Here is a 25020-nt window from a genome sequence, read left to right on the forward strand (position 1 = left end):
CTTGTAATTCTCTTCCTCTGTCAACCTTTACATCTCTGCATACTTTCTTCCTCTAATGCATCTCTCTTCTGTTCACAATAGTGGTTACTCATCCAAATGTGTCATTGGTGCTGGACAAAAGAGAACTAATCTTTACTTCTTTTTCTATTGAAATCTCACGTTTCTCCAGGTTAACCATCATGTAGACAGAAATTAATTTCTTCTCCACGGCTGACACTGAGAAAGAGGGAATAAATTGCATGTGTAAAAAATGCAGGAAATGAAAGTCTTCTAATCGATAAAGTGCAGACCTCTCTGTAGCTAGTCTTGTCTGGAGTAACTGTCTCCCCATTACTGAAGATCTTCAAACAAATGTTTGATGATCATTTGGTATCTCAAGGGAAGAGGTATTGGGTGTGTGTGTGTGTGTGTGTGCGCGCGCGCGCGCGTGCGCTTCAGAACTAATCCCTTTATAAAAAGCTTTTTAAAAATTATTTTGTATTTTATTCTTTTGACTATCCTTTATTCAATATTTGCCATTTTATTTCACCTCTTATACTTAAAAATATATATTATGTTCTTCTTAATTCTAAAAGAAGTTCCTTCTTTCCTTCAATTATGTTTCTCTCTGAAGTCTCATCCCTATCTTTTCCTTTACCAAAGAATGCATGTTGAGTTATGTATATATATATAATTTTTTTGAGAAGGAGAGAGATAGGGGGAGAGGGGCAGAGAGAGAGAGAGAGAGGGAGAGAGGGAGGGAGAATTTTAAGTAGGTTTCACGTTCAGCACAGAGCCTGATGCAGGGCTGGATCCCACCACCCAGGGTTCATGACCTGAGCTGAAATCAAGAGTCAGACGCTCAACTGCCTCAGCCACCCAGGTGCCTCTAGTTATGTATGTTCTTAAAAGCAGCATACATAATTCTTCCCATTGAACTCTGGTCAGTGTCCCCCACAACTGTAATGAGAACTCTAAGACCTATGAGCTTGTCAAACAGGGTTACATGTGTGCTCCCATGCTCATGTGAGGTCATGGGACATGTTGCATCCTTCTGAAGTATAAGTTCTACCCAATAAGACATTGAAAACATTATGCGGTTAATAAAACTAACACGAATTATGGATATCACTGCAAAATCTTCATGAACTTAATATTAAAAGAAGATCCTAAAGCCCCACTGTAGCCCCAGATTGCCAGACTCCTTCTCGAAGCCTATTGGGTCCACCATAGAGTAGTAGCTTAGTCATTTTATGGGTGAGACCAAGAGCTCTGCAGTGAGATTTGAAAGTGCTAGGGCAGTCTGGGCCCCATGGACTCTCAGAACTAATCAAATGAAGCTTCCCTCCAGGACAAACACCCACACTGATGAGAAACTAATGGGAAAGAACCCAAACTTATCAAAGAAGCAAAGGAAAGAAAATTTTGTTTTTGTTTGTTTGTTTGTTGTTTTTAAATAAGGAAAAGGAACAGACACAGCATTACAGTAAATGTGAGGTCATATTTTTTTGTTGTTGTTATTACTTTGCAAAAATGACAGGAGAGGGAGCTCTAGAGCCATAATGCTGGGAAAACTGCTCCGACCCACCCACCTTCCTAAAAGTAAAAGGAGACTCCAGAGAAGGAGCAGAAGGTGGAGGAGGAGCAGGAAGAAGAGAATGAGAAATGGATCATGGTCGATTTCCATACAGAACTATTATAAGTCATTATGAGGAAGAGGAAATAAAGGCAGAATGATTCAGGCAATGAAATTATGCCAAAAAGATACATCCAAAACAATAGAAAACTACAACCCAACATATTTTTAAGTAGGTAAGATAAATAAAGAAGGTACGAAAGAATAAAATCTACCAAGATTAGGAAAACTCCAGATTGAGGTGATTAGAGAAATTAAACTCTAAAAAGGAAACACACACACACACACACACACACACACACACAAAGAAAATAAACATTTGTATCAGTCTTTATTTTCATTCTGTTGTATTTAACACTTGATTTTCTGGAACTCTCTCCTACTCTGGCCACCAGTAGATGACAATCCTAATTCTCATCCAGCCACTTCTTCCTGCTCTGCCTCAGGGGCTCCTCTCTGTCATTGCCACAGAAAAGGGAGATTTCCTATGGCTCTCTCTTGGCTACCTCTTTCAGTTCACTCTACTCAGTGGCTGCAGCAACTTATAAAATTGAATACACTTCAATGTGCCTGCATTCCTAACATGCCCTATTCATGACCTGACCCATGTATGACCAGCCAGCTGCCTTTTTCCTGTGTCTCACTGGCACCTCAGATGGACCAGGTCCAAAGTCACTACTTAGCGTTTAATCTATGCCTCATCTAAAGTTCTAAAGCTTGGCTGGGGCGCCTGGGTGGCGCAGTCGGTTAAGCGTCCGACTTCAGCCAGGTCACGATCTTGCGGTCCGTGAGTTCGAGCCCCGCGTCAGGCTCTGGGCTGATGGCTCGGAGACTGGAACCTGTTTCTGATTCTGTGTCTCCCTCTCTCTCTGCCCCTCCCCCGTTCATGCTCTGTCTCTCTCTGTTCCAAAAATAAATAAACGTTGAAAAAAAAAATAAAGTTCTATAGCTTGGAACTTAGATTCTTATCTCCCAAAGCATCCATCTCTGTTCTTTTCCTCATGCTGCCACTTAATCAAACATCCTTGTCTGTTTATTTTTGCTTCCAGATTATTTCTCAAATCTGTTCCCTCCTGTCACATTTAACTACTACTGTGCCAGGTCTTTCTATACCTCTGAAGTGGACTCATGCAATAACTTACTTGCCTTCTCTGACTTCATTCTGTCTCAACTGCAAATGATGTTGTGTAGCACAAGGACACTATGTTTAGGGGGTTCCATTTACATAAAAAATAATGTGAGTGTTACCACTCAGTGTTGTGTTTCTGTACTGGCTCTGCCTTCTTCGAGGGCAATAGGTCCTTAGCTTGTTTTTGTTCTCAGCCCTATGGAAGGAATTAAGCATTTTAATGACAGTCCATAGAAACTACAATAGAGTAACTATTAAAATAATTGTGACTGCATTAAAATATCTCAAAATGTCCCTAAAATTGTTCAAGATGTCACCCTCTAGAACTGCACTGCTGTTCACTGCCCTTTGAATACTCTTTTATATGCATGAGGTGGTATCTTTGAGTAATTGCTTGAAAAAAAAAATATGCAATACCTTTTTCCCCTTCCTCATAGCACATCGCACCCTGATATTTGCAACATCACAAAACCCACTCAGGTCGGTGCAGACCAAGATAAAAGCAAGTTGTAGTGTTAGGTGAATGAAACAATCCTACTGACAAAAGACCTTTCTGTACTAAAACAAGAGAGAGAGAAGGTAGTCTCAATTTGAGGAAACATTACTGGATTTACATGTATATAAGGCCGTACACAAGAGACTATAAACTCTGAACAGAATTTCACACAAATCTATACATTAGTCAAATAAGTAACAATGAAAACCTCTCTCATTTCCTGTAGAGATGAGTGGATGCACCCTGTTATTGTCTGCTGTATACTTATGAGAGACCCTCGGACTAATTTGTAGGTTCCTGTTTACAGTTCCAAGGACCAGAAGACCCAAGCCTTGTATCTTAAATTCTGAAGGCGAGGCTTATTATTGGGCCCTATTTTGTTTTCAAGGAGGGCATGGTGGGCAAGAAGCACCTCTCTGTCAAAGAAAATGTCAGTATTTTTTAAAAAATGTTTCTTTATTTATTTTTGAGAGAGAGAGAGCATGTGTGTGCAGAAGAGGGACAGAGAGAGAGGGAGAAAGAGAATCCAAAGCAGGCTCCATGCTGGAGCTGTCAGCACACAACCCCACATGAACTTGAACTTGAACTGGACTTGAACTCATGAACTGTAGATCATGACCTGAGCTGATGCTGATGTCGAGCCAGCCAGGCACCCCTCATCATTTTTTTTAATGACAGCAGATAGCATCACTTGCAGCAACAACAACAACAAACTCAGATTTATTAGAAACTCGGAGTAGAAGCTGGATATGTGACCTACATCGAAGCCAACAATGGTGCTGTGAAGAGGAAAAGCGGGTATGATACTTACGTCACAGAATTCGACCTTGAAGTGGAAGAGTATGTCACCTTACCAAAAGGGGATATTCACAAGAAGAAAGAAATCATCCAGTATGTGTCCTTGCATGACTGGATGTGGCCAACACATGGCCCTGGGGGGGAGGGGGGGGAACATCCTGTCTATGATGGGCAAGTTAATGGAGCCAAAGAAGACCGAAATCACAGACAAACTGCAAGGGGAGACTAACAAGGTGGTGAATAAGTATATTGATCAGGGTATTGCTGAGCTAGTTCCAGGTGTGCTCTTTGTTGATGAAGTCCACATGCCGGACATCGAGTGTTTCACCTACCTGCACTGGGACCTGGAATCTTCTATTGCCTCCATCATCATCTTTGCATCCAACCGAGGCATCTGTGTCATCAGGGATACTGAGGACAGCACCTCTCCTCATGACATCCCTCTTGACCTTCTGGACCACGTGATAATCATTGGGAACATGCTGTACACCCCACAGGAAATGAAACAGATTATTAAAATCTGAGCCCAGACAGAAGGAATCATGAAGAGTTCTTAATACATCTACGGCCCGCCACATGCACATTGAGAATCACTGGCCTACAGAGATTTGGCCAAGTTTGCAATGTAGAACTCAAGCTCTTTGGTAATCTAGGATCAACTTCATTTGTAGTCATATTTCTCAATCCTGCATCCTTTCCCATTCTCCTCACGGCAGAAGGACTAGCTGGGATAGGATCAGCTAGAACACGGAGAATAAGTAACAGAGACACCATGTAAGGAACTGGGGAGTCCCCAAAAACTTTGGGATAATTTGAGGTCAGTCAACCTTTTGATAGTGGAATTAAACAATTGAGAAGATGACCATGCAGAAAACATATCATTGGGCAGTCTGCCAGTCATTTACTGAGTACTTACTCTATGCCATGGAACAGATTAATGTTAACAATGGTGTTAATCAGCATTAGAGTTCTAACAAAAGATGCGGGGACTTAGTTATTGAGGTTGTATTTCTTTAGAAGAGTTCCGTTGTCCAGAAAGTAAGGGAGGTAAAAAGATTTTGGTCTCTTGTAATAACTGGAGTGCCATGTGGGAGACAATATTTTGAGAAATTCAAACAAAGGACAAGAGCCCATACTGACAATACTAGTGGAAGATTCATGCACCACACAGCAATGACTGATTGTCTCTGGGGTTCCTTCTACTCCTGGAAGCCAACTGGGATATTGTAGCAGGCAGTGTCTGTGTAGGATTCTATGCTAAAAAACAGGCTGTTTCCACTGACTCCATCAAGATTCCTCCTTAGATTGCAAGTATGTCTAATCCTTGGCAACGGTTCAACTAGAAAAGTGGCTTCAATGAGCTCAATGAGTTTCAGTGAGCTCCTTTTACTTTCTCTCTTGCCATGATCCTGGTTCCATGCAGGTGCTAACACTTAGGACAGAGGTGCTAGGCCCTGCACAAACTTCTTGGCCCCAGAGAAAAGGCCTAAAATGAATTTCTTATATCCATGTTTGGATTTAACCTTTGACTTCAATGCCTTCATTGAAGTTCTTGCCTTTGATTCTCTTTACTTTCGTTTTGACATTCAAGCCCATTTTCTTTCTTGTCCTTGGATGTGATCTCTCTGTCCTTATCATCCCCTGTAATGAATATTTGTCTTATAGAACCCATTACTGACAACTAAAAAACTATATTCAAATTAACTAAAATCAAGGTAACACTAGAAAAATTTTTCTAATACTACTCTGGGTTTCTATATCTTTGCTGCCCATGGGGTGGGGAGGGGAATCTTTGATTTGGTTAGGATTTTGTTTGTTTGTTTGTTGTTTTAATAAGTGAGAAAGCCCCAGATAAATTATTATGAACCTAATTATTTTTACCTATAGGCAGGAAAAGGAAGCATACTTGATCACTACCATTGACTTGGCTTAATTAAGCATCCCAATAATGAGTATCATTAATTCATTCAACAACTTTTGAATTCCAAGTTCAGGTAATTCACTGTGCCCTATTTTGTGGGGAAGGAGAAAGTGCATGTTGCATATTGAGTCCATTGCCTTTAATTTAGTAAGTACTCAATGTTAGCACTCTTGCTGTTGATCGTCATAAAAATGGTGAATGTGGCACAAATATTACTGACAATCTATTTTCTACACAAAAATATTTTGAAATTATAGATTAGCAACCAGACTACAGAAAACCAAGCAAGATGTATCAAAACTAAGAGAAGAATATCAGGTGATCAAAAAGCCTGAAATGCCAGCCAAACAGGTTTTTTTTAATTTCTTTATTTTTGAGAGAGAGAGAGAGAGCGAGCAAGAGAGCAGGGGATGGGCAGAGAGAGAGGGAGAGAGAGAGAATACGAGCAGGCTCCACACTTTCAGCTGAGAGCCTGACATGGGGCTCCAACTCAAGAACTGTGAGATCATGACTTGAGCTGAAATGAAGAGTTGATGCTTAACCAACTGAGCCATCTAGGTGCCCCCAGCCAAACAGGTTTTTAAATGTGACTGGGAGTCATCTAGTTATATGTTTTTATTTGACTTAACAGTGACCTTCAGCAGACTCCAGATCGTTAGACTTGATGTGGCATGGGCCACTGATGCACAGGGGAACTGGACAAGTCAGGCTAGAAAGGCTGTTACCTAGTAACAATGCCTAACTAAGGTGAAACGATTTGGGGAAGCTGGATGGCTGGAAAAACTTGATTGAGTCTTTTTGAAAGGGCAAAAGCAATTACACTAGGGTAAATGGCCATTTTGTTCACAGGAAGAACAGTGGAATAAAAATAAATGCAACAAAGAGCTCTTAAGACACTAATTCCTGAAGACTGGGTATGTGCTGAATACTCCTGTTATGCAGAGACTAGTGTGGTTCAACAGAGAAAAGTCATTCTTCCAAGATGTGACAACAGTCTGGATGTATCTTGTGAAATCCTTTAAGTGTGTCAATCCAAACACCATGTTTAATTTTGGGAATTTGGAGAAATTTTATCTGTGATGCTGGGATCAGCATGCCCTGGGAATTCGAGTATAGGACTGAAATATACATGAAAACTTATAGTTGAAGTGGTGACTCTATATCATCTTCTTTGCACATTGGCAAGATAGTGTTCAGAACTCTTTGTTTTGTCTTTCTGTCTTTAAAAAATGAGCTGACATATTCCAGATGGAATGAAGGCCATTAGCAGATTGCCAAGCCCTCCAACAATGAATTACAGGCATCATCATATGATAGAAGTGAGGGTTAATCATTGTGTCACTGGTGTCCACAGAGTTGATAATTTTAGATTTTGGGAAAATGTAAAATTGGAATCTTCAGCTGTCTTTTGCCAAGCTACTGAGTGTCAGCACAGAGTCAAATATAACAGAGAGCCGGTGAGAAGTCTGTTTACCTGGGGCAAACATGGCTTATCTTTTAAGAGTGTTTGAAGAGTGCACAGAATTTCTAGGGAGAGCAGTATTCTGGAGGATGCTCATATGTTCCTGTGATATTTGCTTCCTGCGCATATCATTCATGTGATGCAATGGTAAATTCAGATTATCTGTTCCAGTAGACAAATTCAATTTAACACTCAATAAGATTCATTGCTAGCCCGTGCTTTGATTTCTCTGGGTTCCTTTAAATTACCAAAGTGTCTTATATGTAAGCTGCACTGACCAATTTTCATTTGGGGAATATGAGGAAAGCATCTTTTAACAAAAATTAGGAAAATTTCAGCATTAAGCATAGACTTAATTTGCTCTCAGGCTGCATGCTAGAAATAGCAATGATCTGGGTAGAAAGAACGGCAAAATCCATTAGAGGTTATTTGCACTTACTGTGAATTTTTAAAATCAATTTTACTCTACTACCTCATTGATATCACGTATACTTAAAGAGTGTTTAGTGAGGCATTAGGAGAAAGAATAGAGATCACTCGGGACTGAGAAAGGGGAAGTCTTGATGTAGTGCCACAAATGAATATCATCTCAGATAAATGTCAATATCTGAAAGTCAGGGAGGGTGTGCAGCAGCAGAAAGTGGAGCACAGAAGGGTTTGGACATATCTCCTACTTTAGAAGTCAGCCTGGAGCTACTCTGCATCATCTAACTTCAGTGAAAGCAAATGTACAGGAGCACCTGGGTGGCTCAGTTGGTTGGCAGACCTACTCTTGACTTCTGCTCAGGTCATGATCCCAGGTCATGGGATTGAGCCCCACGTTGGGCTCCATGGTCAGCATGGAGCCTGCTAAAGATTCTTTCTCCCTCCCTCTGCCCCCCTCCCTGACTCACACTCTCTTTCTTTTCACTCTAAAAATAATTTTTAAAAACCCCACAAGTGTACAGTTCAAGGTGATCAAATTGGTAAACCTCAGATTTAATAGACTAAACACGCCTACAATAAAGTAAAATCCTAGAGATTATGACAACTGTTCAGCATCTGGCAGATCATTGTCAACTTATGTCTATTCGTATATATTCATTTCAAGACGCAAAGATGTATCTTTCAAATCAGGACTATGTGAAAACACTAGGGTTAATATAGAAGAGAAGGGCCATCCATGAAGCAGTACTATCCACTAGACTCTACTTTGTGATTGTGTTGAATTCTTACAACTATTTTCTGAGGTAACACAAATGCTTGTTTATGGTGGAGGGAATCACAACCTAGAAAGGATTAGAGAGTTTGTCTGAGCCTATGTGACTTAGGTTGGGAGCCAAACTCCTATACTTCTTCTAAATCATTCTACCCTCCAGTAAAGGTACATGTGTTGGATGAATGCAAACATATCTATTGATTTTGTTGTAGTACAACTGGGAAATTAGAGAACTTGACATGTGGGTGTGGAGGTTGGTTTAGTAGTATATTTTGGAAATGCTTAGTTAATATCTTTGTAAATTACATTTAACTATCTCTGCACTTACTTGTGTGAGACTCTACGTGACAGAATAGGTAGGAAAATCCAGTTACCCATCCATCTCCTGATAAATCAATGAAGACAACTGCATTGACAAAAGTATACTTATTTCATCTTTGCTGAAGGGCACATTTTACCAAACATTGGTTCAGTAATTTCACTGGCAAATCTTAGAAATCTTGTTATTTATAATTATTCACCTTAAAGCATTTCTTTCCCCCTTCCTTCCTCTCTCCCTCCTTCTCTCCCTCCCTCCCTCTCTTCCTCTGTCTCTTTTCTTTCTTTTTTTCTTCCTTCCTTCCTTCCTTCCTTCCTTCCTTCCTTCCTTCCATTCTTTCATTCTCCTCTCCCCTTCCCTCTCCTTTTCTCCCCTCCCTCCCTCCTCCTTCTTCTTTCTCTCTCTTTTTGTTTGAAAGTTTATGAGAGAAGTAAGAATGTCTTTGATGCACTTTGAGAAGATTGCAGATGAATAAAGGATGACCTTTGGGGTTTCTTTGGTATTGATGAAAAGAGTGTGGGCTTTTGAGTCAAACACACCTATATATTCAAGCATACATATTTATTAGTTGTATGACCTGGAGCAAATCATTTCAACTGCCTTCTCTTCTATTTCCTTAGCTATAAAATAGAGGAAATAATATACTCTCACAGAGTTGTAGTGAAAGTTAAATGAGATAATGGGTACAAGAGTATTTACCCCAGTATTTTGAACATAGTAAGTGCACAGTAAATGCTACCTACAAAATTACCATTACTATTATTGCTATAATCACACCTGGGAAAATCATTTATTCTCTCCAAACCTCAGAGTACTCTCTTTTAAAGAGAGGCTTAAATAAGAAAGCATGTGTGAAGTATAGCCTTGATGAATGTGAATGACTCTTCAATTCACTTTCATCCAGACACCCTTTGATTGCCAAGTAACTTCCCTTTGTTGGGCTTGGAACTGCAGTCAAAACTGACCCTGTTTCCAGAGTCCTGGCATTCAATATGGCCTGTCATTTTCTGAGAATATACACATTCTCGAATTTACCTTCCCTGACCAAAAAAAAAAAAAAAAAAAAAAAATCAAGTGTGGGATATTAGGTATCAGTTCACTTCCTGCTATGGGACACACACTGCCTTGTCAGGGTTAGAGTATCCCAGGTATAGTGAAGTCAGTCACACAACTTTCATCAGCTTGTCTTACACTCATCGTTTCGATCTAGTCAGTGCTCTTCAAAATATAAGGGGATTCAAATCCCCTGATGATCTTGTGAAAATTAAGCTTCCATTCCAGGAGGTCTGGGTCAAGGCCAGAGGTTCTGAATTTCACAGGTCCCAGGTGGTAGCAATGCCACAAGCTCACATGTTGAGTAGACAGTCTTGGAGTCCTTACACATGTTTGGAGGGTAGTTAATGAGCTCACACCCTATTCAGATGATCACTTTGACTGGTAGAAATTAGCAGACATTCCTTTCAAGTCATATATTCTCCAGTCTGAGCTCTGTGTTCCCATTTTTCAACACCCCTTCCTTAATTGTGAAGATAAAGTAAAAACACTTTCTGTGCCTCCTCTTCTGTGAACTTTCCCTGGTGCACCCCGTCCCCAAACAGCACCTTCTTTTATTTACTGTGCCCCCATGGCATATGGCATTGTACCTAAGTTTAATGATTGTCCTTTTCTTTTGAATTTTTTCTCTATTTTTCTGTATTTTATACTCTTGACAATAACAGAGCACCATGAGGGAACTCCCTATTCAGTTCTTTGCACCTCATGCTGTCTTAGCAGACACTAGATGCTCAAGAAACTCAGGAGGCTGAGATATTCAGTAGAACAAGCAGTGTCAATTGGAGGCAGACAGACTCGGGCTCAAATCAATGTAAAGTTAAATAAGTAGCTTAGGTTTTCTTCACCTCAGCTTCTTCACCTATAAAAATATTTCACCTTCCTGTATAAGGTTGTTGTGACGATTATATAAGATAATATCTGTGTGTCGTGTGGCCCCAGTGCCTAAGGGAATAGCCAATAAATGTTAATATTGTGGTTTATCATTATCACTAACATTATCAGATTATTTGAGAATTACCTCAAATAACATAAACAAATATTAGAATACAGTTCTTCCCCTTCTATTTTAGAGTGAATGAATTCATGTTATATTTATTTTATTATGGTCTTATAGCATACAGTTTTGTTATTGGGACTTTCAATTTTTCATAGAATGAGGGCTATCTAAAGAAATTGAAAATGAAATATACAAATGCGTATTATCATTCATTTCACATATTAGGTCCTCGAAAGATGTTTTTGATCTAAGTCACAAGAAAACTTCCTCGAGCAATACTTCCTACATTTAAACAACTTTGTGCCTGAGAGGGTTCAGCATTCCCAAGGTCAACCATTTACTGACATACTTAATTTGCAAACTGGGATACATAGTTTGCTATGTCTGGTGTTCATTTTCACTGCGGTTTTTATGCCCAAATCCCCTCTGATCCATCTGGCCACAAACTTGCCTGAAATGTTCTCTCCCTCCTGGTGCCTCACTCTTTGCAACAGAGATAAATGGATTAAGAACATGAAATAATTGAAGCACATCCAGTGGAGAAGACAATCACTTTCCATAGCGTTGCTTGCATCGATTGCAATTTGAATGCATGATGACTTCTTTCCCAGGAGTGTGAAAAAGAAATCGTTCATAAAATACCCAGGAAGTCTCTCAAGGAAACCAATTAATGGCATTATTATCTTAAGCACAGCAAAGATTATTGAAAAGTTTCCTGTTACTCAAAATCCTTAATAAAACAAATTATGATTACTTCGGATACTGTGCTTTAATGAATCTTTCATTGATTTCCTGTGTGTTTACAGAGAGGTTTCAGGCTTTATTTTCAACAATTTACACAGCATTTGAAGGAGAGGGCTCCACAGGCACTGGAAAAGAAAGCCATTTTCTGCTATTGCATGTCAGAAAGCAAGAACCAAAAACTTGAAATGACGGGGAAAAAAAGTCAGAGTCCCGTATATGTGTCCTGCCACACCAGTAGCATTTCTCTAGAGTGTATCAACGAGAAATTGGTTAGCTGAATTGAAAAGTGATGTGCATATCCAGATATGTTAGACTATGCTGCAGTTTTTACCAAAGCAGTTACACTAATTGACATTTTGATTGTTGTATCCATCACAACAGGTGGTATTTTGTGATTTTCAATTTGCCACCTTTACATATGTAAATGTATCTTGTCTTGGACATAATTTATATTTCCTTAACCATATTTTCTTATGTGTTATGGCCATCTGAACACCCACCCCCCTTTTTTTAATGCTTCTCAGGTCAAACTTTGCCCAATTTTCTCTTTGGTTTCCAACCTTTTCCACGTTGACTAATAATACTCCATTATTAGTTTCAAAATATTTCTTAGGTGTGCACGTGTGGTATGTGCTGTGCTTGTGTTGGGAATGACTCCCCAGTCTCCCAATTTGGGCTTTCACTTGGTTTACGATGCTTTTTGATGAATAGAAGTTAATTCTGCATTTTAGCTTAAATTTTACCTGTGTTTAGTTTTCTTTTCCTTTAGTTTGTTCTTTTTGTGTCTCATCTAAGAAATGTATCCCTATGATGAATTTCTGAAAATATATTCCTGCATTACATTCAAAAAGTTGTATGCCTTTGCTTTTCACATTTAGATCTTTAATCTATCTTGAGTTGAATTTTCTTCGTGTACCAGTGTATCAGGCAGATTCAGTGAGGAGACAGACCTCACCAGGTTTTTGTTTTTTTTTAAGTAATTTAATATAAAGAACTGTTAGCAGATGTAAACTATATAGCACATGTAATTTCATAACTAGAAACACAAAACACACACACAAAAAGAACCTTGAATTATCACAGAGGTGGCGACTGATAAGCAGCTATCATATGTACATTTCGCCGTATGATTGGGGAAACGGAGAGATTAACATTACTGAACGATAGTAGCTTACAGGAAGGGACCCATGTGTTGAAACTCAGATCTCTGAGAGAGCAGTGCAGTTCAGTTGGCTTTGAAGCCTCCAAGCTCAGAGAAAGAGCACTGGCCAGCCGGAGCTATGTTTCAGAGAGTGCAGTGAGCTTCTGCAAGTACTGGAAAAACCACAGACTGTATTTAACCGGTGCTATGGACAGGCGGCTGCCCCTGCCAGTTGATACAAGAACTAACAGCACACCAGAAGCCACAAGAAGCTATTATTTTCAGGAGCTGTTTCAGCCTCCCAAACTTCTATGCCTGTTTCCTCAATTTAGTGAGACCCATCATGCGCTGCTTGGGATGCCCTCTGCCATCGTCTGGAAAACATATCCAGAGGAGAACCCAGGGCAATCAGAAGCCTCACTCACCTCATTTGGTTGCCCTCATTTTCCACTGTCAGTGATCACAGGTCTACACTGCTGGGTTCCCAATGTCTGCAAAGAGTTGTTTTCTAGCTGTGTGCAGCAGGGAGGGTGGATCAGTTCCAATTCATCTACCATGGCTGAAAGCAAAGATTCTTATGTCTTTGTTTCTATTTAATTTTTATTCCTCCGGTAGTTTATAAATTTTACATTATTTTACTCTTTTAGTGGGTGCAATGCAATTTCCTGGCATATTTTTGTTATATATTTTAAATTTTACCTTATTTTTAAGTGAAATGGAATGTTTATAGTTTGCTAGTGAGGTTTGGCTGGTAACAAACTCTTTTGTCTGTCTAGATGTGTCCCTGCCTCATTCTTTTAAAAAAATTTTTTTAATGTTTATTTATTTTGAGGGAGAGTGAGACAAAGTGCGAGCAGGGGAGGAGCAGAGAGAGGGAGATAAAGAATCTGAAGAAGGCTTCAGGCTCCAAGCTGTCAGCACAGAGCCCGATGCGGGGCTCAAACTCACAAACCACCAGATCATGACCTGAGCCAAAGTCGGACGCTTAACCAACTGAGCCACCCAGGAGCCGCATCTGTGGCTCATTCTTAAAAGATAATTTCATTGGATGTAAATTTCTAGCCAGGCATCTCTTTTCTTTAGCGCAATAAAGATACCCTGCTCTCTTCTGGCATTGTCATTAGTCTGCTTTTCCTTTGTAGGTAAACAAGTTTTTTCGCTGATTTTAATCTTTTTTTTTTTTTTTCATTTTTGAAGCTCTGGAGTTTCACTGTAATAAATCTTAAATGCATTCTTTTTTTCTACTTGGAATTCTCTAGCCTCTTGAATCTGTGCTTACTTCACCCTTTCTGGAATTTCTCATCCATTATGTCTTCAAATGTTGCCTCTATTTTATTCCCTTTCTCTTCTCTTTAGAAATTGTGAATGCTTATTAGATCTCCTTAGTCTCCCATGACTCTTAATTATGCTTTTCATTTCTCCCATGTTATTTGGTTTCTGCTGCATTCTGGAAAAGTCCTATTATATTTCCAGTTGACTATGTATCGTTTTAGCTATTTCTAATCTGATATGAATTCTACTAAAAGAATCCAGTAGGTTGCATTTTACCATGCCATGCTACATGCTACAGACAGGTACTATCTAGCTTGGCATTTTCCTTTTTCTTAGAGCATTGTAAGCTGTGTTGAAAACCATATCCGATATTGGAAGAATTGTGTTTTTTACTGTTCATTTTTGTTCTTGGAGACTTGTTTTCTTAGGTACTTCGTTGCTTTATATTTTGGGCTGGTGATCTTCCTTGAAAATTACTGGTATGAATTTTTTTCAGGCCTGGGGAAAAAATGCTTTTTTTCTGCATTTGCCTATCTTTTTTTTTTTTTTTTCGTTTTTTATTTATTTTTGGGACAGAGAGAGAGCATGAACAGGGGAGGGGCTGAGAGAGAGAGAGACACAGAATCGGAAACAGGCTCCAAGCCATCAGCCCAGAGCCCGACGCGGGGCTCGAACTCACGGACCGTGAGATCGTGACCTGGCTGAAGTCGGACGCTTAACCGACTGCGCCACCCAGGCGCCCCGTCTGCATTTGCCTATCTTAATGCCTGGGAGGCCTGAGTGCCTGGAAGTTCATAAATTTCATGCCTTGAGCTTCCTTGGACCACTCAGGCGGAATTTGAACTGTATATGTGGAAAAGATTTGAGGCTATGACTTTTCCGGGACTTTTATTTTCTCCTTTGCTAATCAGCACCATTGCAGTTTTTCTTGTTGCTTCCTGAGGGTGGACAGTGACAATTTTGTTTTATTTCCCTTCTTAACCTTTACCTAAAATTTGTAGTTATTTAAAAATTCAGCTTTCTTGTGGAGACATTGCACTAAAGTCCTAAACTTGGGTGAGCCTTGGCCATCCAGGGCAAAGTTCAGTTTTGCTCTGATGGATGAAATTCATTCGGCCAGAAATGGCTTTGATGTTCTGTTTACCATTTTAGATAATCTTGTTTATCTAGATATTGGCCTGATAAATCCCTGTTATCATTTCCACTCTATAATGCTTCTAAAAAAGATTTTTAAAATATATCTCAATTAATTTAATATTAATCATTTATCTTAGTATTATCAATGAGAGAGTTGGTCCAAATTGTGTAGCTCACAGTAACCCCCCAAACAGATGTTCCCTAGATAAATTTTCATGTGATATAGCATCTCCTTTAAGAGCTATACCTTTATACTTTTGACAAAAAATTAGGTGACATCTCTTTCTATAAATAGTTTTCAGCAAATAGCTATTTTATTGATTGGGGATAAAGACTGTTGGGCAGATAACTTCATTAAAATTTCCTTTGACACTATATATTTTTCAGGATGCTTGTATCAACAACATCTTAGTATGCAAATAAATTTCTTTCTAATCAGATCATGAATATTGTTTCCTTTTTATTTTTTTCCTTAAACTTTGGCTTTAGAAGATCACTCCTGTGTTATATGAAAACTCAAATCTATGTTTAAATTAACTCTGTAAAGCAGATGCATGTATAAGTGCAACTAGTAAGTACAATAATGAATTTAGATTATTCAGACCTGTTTTCCTACAGAAGGCGGCTCAGGCCTCATCTGTCCTCAAAAGATTAAGCCATTCAGTGTCAGACATGAGGTTAATGGCAGTCTTCAATTTCTATGAAAACCCATGTTCACCAAGATATTCCAAAGTCAGTGTACTTATTGAAATGGTTAGACTTATTGAGGAAGGTCGGTTTCAGCCCCTAACCGCCCACTGTTATATACTGTAGTTGTCAATAGCATCCTGTTTAAACATTTTGTCTTCCCCCCTTGATTGAGAGAGACAATATTATTGATGATGTAGGTGGTAATTAGAATAGTGCTTAACTAAGCCCAGATAATGGAGTACCTACCTACAGGGTTTTGTGAAGGAAACTACCTGCTGAAGTCTAAGCTAAACTCTGATTGGTGAGTCTTTGGAGAACAACAAAGACTGGATCCTTGCCTTAATATTACTTTCATTCCAGTGGGGAAAAGGCGATAAGCTAATAGGTAACATATAAAATGTGAACTAGTTTCACTAGCACAATGGATAAAATAACAAGAAATTGTGCAAGAGGATAACAAAGGGGGGATTCCAATGAAGGCTCACCTATGTGATGAAATGTAGGCTGAGATGCAAGCATGAGAAAGACCAGAAGCATGAGAACCTGGGGAGCAGGAGAACTTCTACCTACATCTGTTGTAGAAAAGAGAGGAACCTGTCCTAGGAGTGAATGGGAGGGAAATGTATTTGGAGGATAATGAGTGAGAAGCAAATTGGCTTGAAGATTTTCCAGTACTGGGTCACACAGGTCCTTTCCGACCCTGGTATGAAATCCACTGGAAGGTAGGTATCTGGAGAACAGAAACAAACACACTGATGAAAAGCTAATATATTAGAGCGTGAAAAAGTTGGTGTGGTTTTGAACAAGGGTAGTCTCCATAGAGATGCATCTGGTGAGCTTGAGCTCTTGGGACTCATGGCCTTCCTCTAAAATTACCAATGCTGCTCTGATTTCAGTTAACTGTATGGCAGTGGGCACAGGCCTGTTCCAAGGAGTTCTGACTTTGGATCAAATGTTTTAACGTGTTGCTGCTATTTCTAATGATTTTTATTCTCAAATTTGTCTTGGTATATCAGTGAGGATAAAGGGAAAAGCTGGCTTTAGTGGAGATTTTTTTTTTTTTTTATATTTATATTTTTAAAATTATTTTGTTATTTTTTTTTTTAGTTTATTTATTTATTTTGGGTGAGAGAGAGAGAGAGAGAGAGAGAGAGCAAGCAAGGGAAGGGCAGAGAGGGACAAACAGAATCCCAAGCAGGATTCCTGCTGTCAGCACAGAGCCCAATGAGGAGCTTGAACCCACAAACCACAAGATCATGACCTGAGCTGAGATAAAGAGTTGGACACTTAACCAACAAGCCACCCAGGCACCCCTTCTTCAGTGATCCTTAAAAATAGTTCAAAAAAAAATCAAACTCCTTTCTATTCTTTTGCTAGAGAACTGTTTATTTTGTTTTGCTGAGACTGGTTGGGTCCTGTTATGTTCTTCAGAAGGCTGGTTGCATCACAGGAAAACATCAAATGGAGGCTTCAAGCATGTATGAGACCCAAGAAGTCAGAGATGCTCACAATGGCTCATTGCCACCTCCTTTTATAAACATGACTTTTAAGTATTTCCATCAATGGTGATGACTGTCAAGGCCTGGAATTATGCCAGGTTGTCTGAATATTTTGACAAAACACCATTATTTTTTATCACCTTTTCTCTTTTATTTGTAATGGGTTAAATAATTGAATCTTTATTTAGTTTTTTCTGGTTTTATAAAAATTTTTACTGGAGACAGAAATTCCTGAACTTATTCCCACATTACACATTAGCAAAGGATGGGTGAGTTTGTGGACAGTAAACCAGGCTTCCCCTGAGGGACCCACAATGACGCGAAGAATTGCAGCTAAAAGAGGCCCCCCTTCAATTTAAACCTGATGATTAATTAAGACCCTTCAAAGCGCCTCTTCTTAGAGAAGGCATAAATTTGAAGATGCTGTTGGTTCACATTTCTGGAATGGGTTTTGGAGCTGTCATGTGCCACTGGTCCATAAACCCAGATTAGCTAAACAGGAAGAGAAAGGAGAATAATTAAGGAATGGCAACTGGAAATCTAAAAATAAATGATGCAACTGGGAATCTGATGGGGGTTCCAGAGCCAGGGCACAAAACTGGACGAGTTTATGTTCCTCCTTAGTTGATCATCAGTATTTCTGATACAGTCTGTTGTAGAAAGACTTAACGCATCAGGTAGAGAACCTCTGAGGCACTATTTGTTTATAACCCATTCAGTTCCTACTTGGCATACACTCTAATCATTTTACTTGTGAAACATTTCTATTCATATTCTACATACACTTGAGAGACTCAAACTCCCATTTTACTTTCAACCCTTCCTGCTTTAATGTGATGGAATTATAGCTCTCCAGAGCACCATTTGCTGCCAAGGCCCTAATTGGTTGTCAGACAAAAATGTCATGGGAGGAAGTCACCATCTCAAAATGTGTTTTGGCCTCTTTTTTTTACAAATGTTTGCAACACCTTACCAACATTTTTTCCCCTGTAATCATGTTCAGCTTATAAATGAGATGTCTGTCAAAGCACGTGAAATAAGAAAGGTTAAAAAAAATGACATCCAATTTTTTGACTTACTTAGGTGGCATCTTGACCTATTTATTTTCATTATACTTGATATATAATAATTGCATTTTCAATAACATCAATTTGAACAAAGTTTCAAGCACTCAGGAAAGGGAGCTGACAGTTGTTTGTGTCTGGAGATTTACTGACATCACCTTAATACCTCAAAGAGAATGAGCAAAGTATTATTAGCTATATCTACTTAAATAAGGCTCACACACTGCCATACATTCTAGTGACATAATTACATGCAGCTAAGATTTGAACATGAATCTGTGGGACTGCAATGTAGTTTTCTCTACCCTTGGAACTTTAAATCTGCTCTAAGGGTAGCAACATCAGCATTGCCCAGGAGCTTGTTAGAGATGCAGAACCTTGAGTGCCATCCCAGACCAAACTACATCAGAATCTTTATTTTAACAAGATCCCCTGATGAACCCTATGCACGTTAAAGACTGAGAAGTACTGATTTATACACCATGTCTCCAAAACAAGGTTGATTTCTTTTCCCATTTCCTATTTCTTCTACCAGTGCAAAGGCAGTCATGTGGCATACTTTAAACAAATTCATTTTTACTTCCCGACAAAACACATCTAATTTTTGTAGGAATAGTCTGGGATCTCATTGCACTATTCAAATTCTTCTTCTTCTTTTTTTGCTTAAATAATCTCCTCTCACAGACCATTCCTTTTCCTCTTCATCTCCTAACATCTATTACAAGTTCCTTAAGCAAACTGACTCCCGTTATTACAAGGTGGCAGTGCAGCTGGTGTTTCCTTGTTTGTACTGTGAAGGAAGAACATTCATATGTTACTTTATAGATTCTGCACATATTTCCAATTCATTTTTCATGTACCTTGAGTAATTGCTTTTATACCTACCCTTTGAATGTGATTATCTGTGTGTATGTAGTGGGGAACAAAGCACAATATCAACTGGTTATTTTGAATAAATATATTAGAGTCTCTCTTCTCACTTTGGTGGTTTCTAGTTTGTAAAACACACTTTCTATTTACACCATTCACACTATCACAAACGTAGACCTGAATGATACAAGACTACATTAGGATCATTTTACCGAATATCACAGGAAATAAATATATGGATTTTACTTAAATCCAGCAAAGAAAATGACTCATTCCACTTTGCTATCATGAATTATTATTTTTGGTGCTCCACATGATATTATCTGATTAAATATATGTGTATGATTAAATATATATGATTAAATATACGATTAAATGTATATGATTATATATAGTGTATGTATATGTATATTTCTGTTTGTTCCAGTTTTATGATGTTCTTAGGGAAGATATAGATGGGTGTATTATTGCATAGATGACTATGTATGTCATTTTATTAATTAATTAATTTTTTTTGAGAGAGACAGAGCCAGAGAGAGTGCATGAGCAAGTGAGCAGGAGAAGGGCAGAAGGAGAGGGAAAGAGAGAATCTTCACTAGGCTCCATGCCCATTGCAGAGACTGATATGGCACTGGCTGTCACAACTGACTGTGAGATCATAAACTTGAACCAAAATCAAGAGTCAAACACTGAACCGACTGAGCCACCCAGGCATCCATATGTGGTTTTATATTTTCAGATAGGCTTAGAACAAGAAAATATTTAAAATTGAGCTACTAATTAAACTACTTTTCTTTTTTTAAGAAATACCTCACTAATTTTTCTGCAGCAAAACCTTCACCTACTTGTGATTAATAAAATTACACATGCTTCATTTTTAAGTTTTAATTTTTTTTAAATGTTTGTTTATTTATTTTTGATAGAGCAAGCACAAGCTGGGGAGGGGAAGAGAGAGAGGAGATAGATAGATAGAGAGAGAGAGACAGAATCTGAAGCAGGCTCCGGACTCTGAGCTGTCAGCACAGAGCTCAACATGGAGCTCAAACACACAGACCGTGAGATCATGACTTGAGCCGAAGTCAGTCGCTTAACTGACTGTGCAACCCAGGTGGCCCCACATGCTTCATCTTTAAAATCTCAACCCAGAATTTAGCGAACTAAGGTTATCTCAAAATGATGACTTCATCCATTCAATAGATACTTGTTGATTATTTTAATTTTTTAAATGTGTTTCTGGTCTTGTGATTCAATGATGAAAAAAATATGGTTCCTGCACTCGTGTAATTGACACTATGGTAAGTCAGACATATAAACGCCAAATTACGACATGGGGAGTCAGTGGTACAATGATTTCTACTTTACAGTATAGATGTGATTTGGCTTGAGATCTGAGGGATAATGGCCGATGAATGGGCTTGGTTGTAAAGGCAAATAGTTAAGGGATGATGGTATTGGCTGGAGCAGTAACGAGAAGAAGCAATGGTGGGAGTTGAAGCAGGACAAGCAGGTTGGTGTCAGTTCAAGATAACATCCACCATGCTTGGGACACCTGGGTGGCTCAGTCAGTTAAGCTATGGACCGTGGCTCAGGTCATGATCTCACAGTCTGTGAGTTCGAACCCCGCGTCAGGCTCTGTGCTGACAGCTCATAGCCTGGAGCCTGCTTTGGATTCTGTATCTCCCTCTCTCTATGACCCTCCCCAGCTTGCACTCTTTCTCTCTCTCTCTCTCTCTCTCTCTCTCTCTCAAAAATAAGTAAACATTAAAAAAATTTAAACACACACATGTGCACACACACACACACACACACACCATGCAAAGAAGAGGACAAACTATGATAAGCCATCAGAGAACCCTCAGCCTACAATACTCAACATTTATTCAATACTCCCCATTGTGCTGGTGATTGTATATATAGTCTCTTTCTATTTCAATTTTATACGTCATGGGGGGATAATGGTGAATTTCATAGAGTGTCACACAAAGAATATCTGGGATGTGACCCAAGATGTGCTATTCCTAACACTTTTTCCCTTTTTTAAATATGCAATGTATCATTTATTCAAAGGATACAAATTATACATATATATAAAATGTGACAAAAAGCAATAGCCTGTTTCCACCTGCTCAACTTAAAGAATTATAACATTGGTAACAGTATTGAGGCTACCTTTGTGCCGGTCTGAAATCTAAACATGCTCCAGAGCTAAATAATATTCTTTAATTTGTATCTGTCTCCACAACATATGGTGTATTTATTTAATTTTGTTTTATTTTATTGAGATAAGGACACTTAACATGAGATGTACCCTTCTTAACAAATTTTTAAGTGCACAATACTGTATTGTGAATAACAGGCACTATGTTGCATAGCAGATCTCTAGAACTTGCGCCTCTTGCTTAATGAAAACTTTATGCCTGTTGTTTAGCACCTCTCCATTTCAGAAACTTACTTAAATAGTATAATATTCCACACGTATTTTGGTGACTTTCTAAAATTCAATCTTATGTTTGTGAGATTTTTCTCTGTTGATAAATGTAGGTGTGAGTTTGCTTTCCCAATCCATGTATGTTTTAACCTTAAAATGGCCGTTGGGTGTTCTAAATTATTGCTTTTACTGTCAGTGCTATTATAAAATCTTTATCTATGTCTCCTCATGCACTTGTGTAAAAACTTTTCTAGTGTATTGACTATATCTAGGGTGTTATTTCTGGGTGGTGGGAAGCATTCATATTTAATTTTAGAAGATAACATTGAATAGTTTTTCCAGTTGGCTTCACTGATTTATACTCTCATCCGTACCATCTTCTTTCTATGACCTTGTCAATAAGTACTTCTTTAAAAAAAAAATGGGGCTAATCTAATGGGTTGCAAATGGCATTTCAAGAATCCAATTACAAGGCATGTATTCACTTTTATATTTCTTCTGTGAAAAGCCCAGTCAAGCTTTTGCAAGTTTTTCTTATTGATGTATAGGTGGTCTTTTCATATTCTGGATGCTAATTCTTTGTCAGCTATGTGTATTGCAAATTATATATTTTCCCAGTTTATGGTTTATTTTATTGATTACTTTTGATAAACGGAAGTTTGTACTGTAGTTAGCATTGCCAGACCCTCCCTCTCTTTTTTGTGTGCTTTGTGTCTTGCTTAAGGAAAGTAGCCCTAGCTTAAGTTAGTGGATATGTTCTGCTCTATTTTCTTTGAAAAGTTTTAAAGATCTCCTTTTTAGATTTAGATATCCAATCCATTAAGAACTGATTTTTGTGAATGAGTGTGAGTTTGAACTCCAATGTTGTTTTTCTCCCTGTGGATATTTTGGAATATCTCTTTAGGCAGAGATGTTGCACGAGTACGATTTTGCTTGAGGATGGACTTGGTTTACAAAGAACTAAAGACAAGCAGACCAGTAAAGAAGCTACTGCTATCGTTCCAGCAAAAGATGATGAGGGCCTGAATTAGGAGGGTGCACGGGAAGATACAAAAGATAATTTGGAGCCACAAACAACAAGACTTGATATCTGATTTTAATGGGCATAAATACCATTTTGATCGTTAGAGATTTTATGATAATTCTTAAAATGAAATATTCTATTGCTCTGCCAGGGTATGGGGTCCTTGCGTGTCCTCTGCTTGCTCTGCTACCCATTTAGACATGTGCACTGTCTTCAAGTCTGCTGAAATTCACTTTTTAAATGTGGACTCCTTCAAGTACCCTTTACAAAATAGCAATCGTGTTATCCTGAGCTTTGATATATGCAAATACCTGGCAGTCTCCAGTTCCTCATGATTTATTACCATCTTTGCATGATTATTTTTATAGTGCCTGTATATTTTCACTAGATTATAAGCTCTGTGAGGGAAGAAGTTTTCATCTGTTTGTTTACTGCTATATCACCAGGACCTATGTCAGTGTCTATTAAATTATTATAGTCATTGAGTACACAAACAGGCAGAAAGTAATTACAGTTGACCCATGAACAATTGGGGACTTGGGAGTGCCAATACCCACGCAGTTGAAAATCCACCTATAACTTTTGATTCCTCAAACATTGAATAACTTATTGCCTACCATTGACAGAAGCCTTATGGATGTCATAAACAGTTGATTAACACATATTTTGTGCCTGGAGGTGCACCACCTGCCCAAGGTCAAGGGAGGCTGCAGCCCCATGTGAGTGTGTGGGCTTCTGGGAAGCCATGGGGTCTGATCCCCACTGTGGGAAACAGTGTACACCCAGCCCAGGAGGAGCCCAAGGCCTCCAGCCACTCTGGCACAGCCCTGGAGCCTGGTAGGGAGGATTTGGAGGGCAGGGATGTGGAGCTCCCTGAGCAGCACTCCCTACAGTCTGGGCACTTCCTTTGCTTCAGCCCAGCCTCCTGTTTACCAGCACTGGCGGCTACACCTGACAACCCTGCCATCACACCGGACACCTGCAGCCCTGCCTGGTCCCAGGCTCCCTGTGGGATGCTGACTGCCTTGGCAGGCCTCCCAGGGTGCTCAGAAGGCAACGGGCACCACCATGGTGCCAGTAGCCTTGGATTTGGTCCCATGGAGACTGGGGTGGGCAGTTATAAACAAATGCCTTGTGGGTTTTGCTGTCAACTCTTTAAAAAAAATTGCATAAAAGTGGACCTGGACAGTTCAAACCCACGTTGTTTGAGGATCAGTTGCATATGCCAATGAAATGTGTTCTTTTTAAAAAGAGAGACTTGTAAAAACCTAGTGTTTTTAGAGTTGTAACAAATTTTTGCTTTTCCTACAATGGTAAAATTCTGGGGAAGTGGCAGAATGAACCAGTGTGCTTAAAGCCATCTTCCTATCAGATCTTACTGTAGTACTTATAAAACAATTTAAGAATAAAAATGACAAGCAGAAGGAACCATTGTGAATACCCCAGTTTGGCCTGCACATGTCTGGGTAAGCCCATCCATCATCTTTATTTCACATTGACAGTAAAAGCAATGGCTTCTAAATTAACTGAACCTTTAGAGATAAAATGAAATAAAACTGTGACAATTAATTGGCCTGCGTCTCAGCACCTGCCTAGATTGAGGCAATACTTCCTCCTCAGCTCTGCCCCCACCCCCTGCCACAGGGTTGCATTTAACTGGCAGTGCTCCACTGGGCTGGCTTTGAAATGTTCAGAGTTAGATTGCCTTGTCTGTCTTCATCCATGCTTTTGAGAAGAAAACCATGATAGATGATTAAAGAAACTCGTACAACAACTCGTGGGCTGGAGTTTGCATAGTCTTTGGTCACATTAGAGTTTGACAAGCATCTTTCCCCCAATCCACACCTTAGAGACAGAAAATTTAAAAACTTCTCACCTGGCTTAGGGGTTGGCATCTATTCTGATATCACAGCTGGCTTAGATGACCCCCAATGTGACCAGGTTTTTCTCAAATATGTAATGTGAATATGTTTTACCTGGCAGTTTTGTAGCTTTTGATTCAGTAGTGCTGGGTGAGGGTCTATGATATTGCATTTCTTACAAGGTCCCAGTTGATGTTGACATACACCGTACCAGTACCATATTTTGAAAAGCAAGGCACACTAGAAGAACTGGACAACAACATGCAGAAGAATGAAACTGGGTCACTTTCTTACACCACAC

At 39.1% G+C, this 25020-nt stretch overlaps 2 protein-coding genes across 2 annotated transcripts in view; both read left to right on the top strand.

Annotated features, from left to right (window-relative positions):
- LOC121036621 (ruvB-like 1) overlaps positions 1-5101 on the top strand; it is a 47580-nt gene extending 42479 nt beyond the window's left edge. Inside the window, 2 exon segments of the mRNA XM_040485050.1 lie at positions 3968-4180; positions 4182-5101. Of these exon segments, the coding sequence (XP_040340984.1) occupies positions 3968-4180; positions 4182-4562 (594 nt within the window). The 3' untranslated portion in view covers positions 4563-5101.
- Positions 1-25020, top strand: part of NRG3 (neuregulin 3) — a 1079756-nt gene that overhangs the window by 880030 nt on the left and 174706 nt on the right. The gene's annotated exons all lie outside the window — the stretch shown is intronic.

This window comes from Herpailurus yagouaroundi, unplaced genomic scaffold, assembly GCF_014898765.1.
Source record: "Herpailurus yagouaroundi ecotype Mexico unplaced genomic scaffold, PumYag 163, whole genome shotgun sequence".
NCBI classification, from domain to species: domain Eukaryota; kingdom Metazoa; phylum Chordata; class Mammalia; order Carnivora; family Felidae; genus Herpailurus; species Herpailurus yagouaroundi.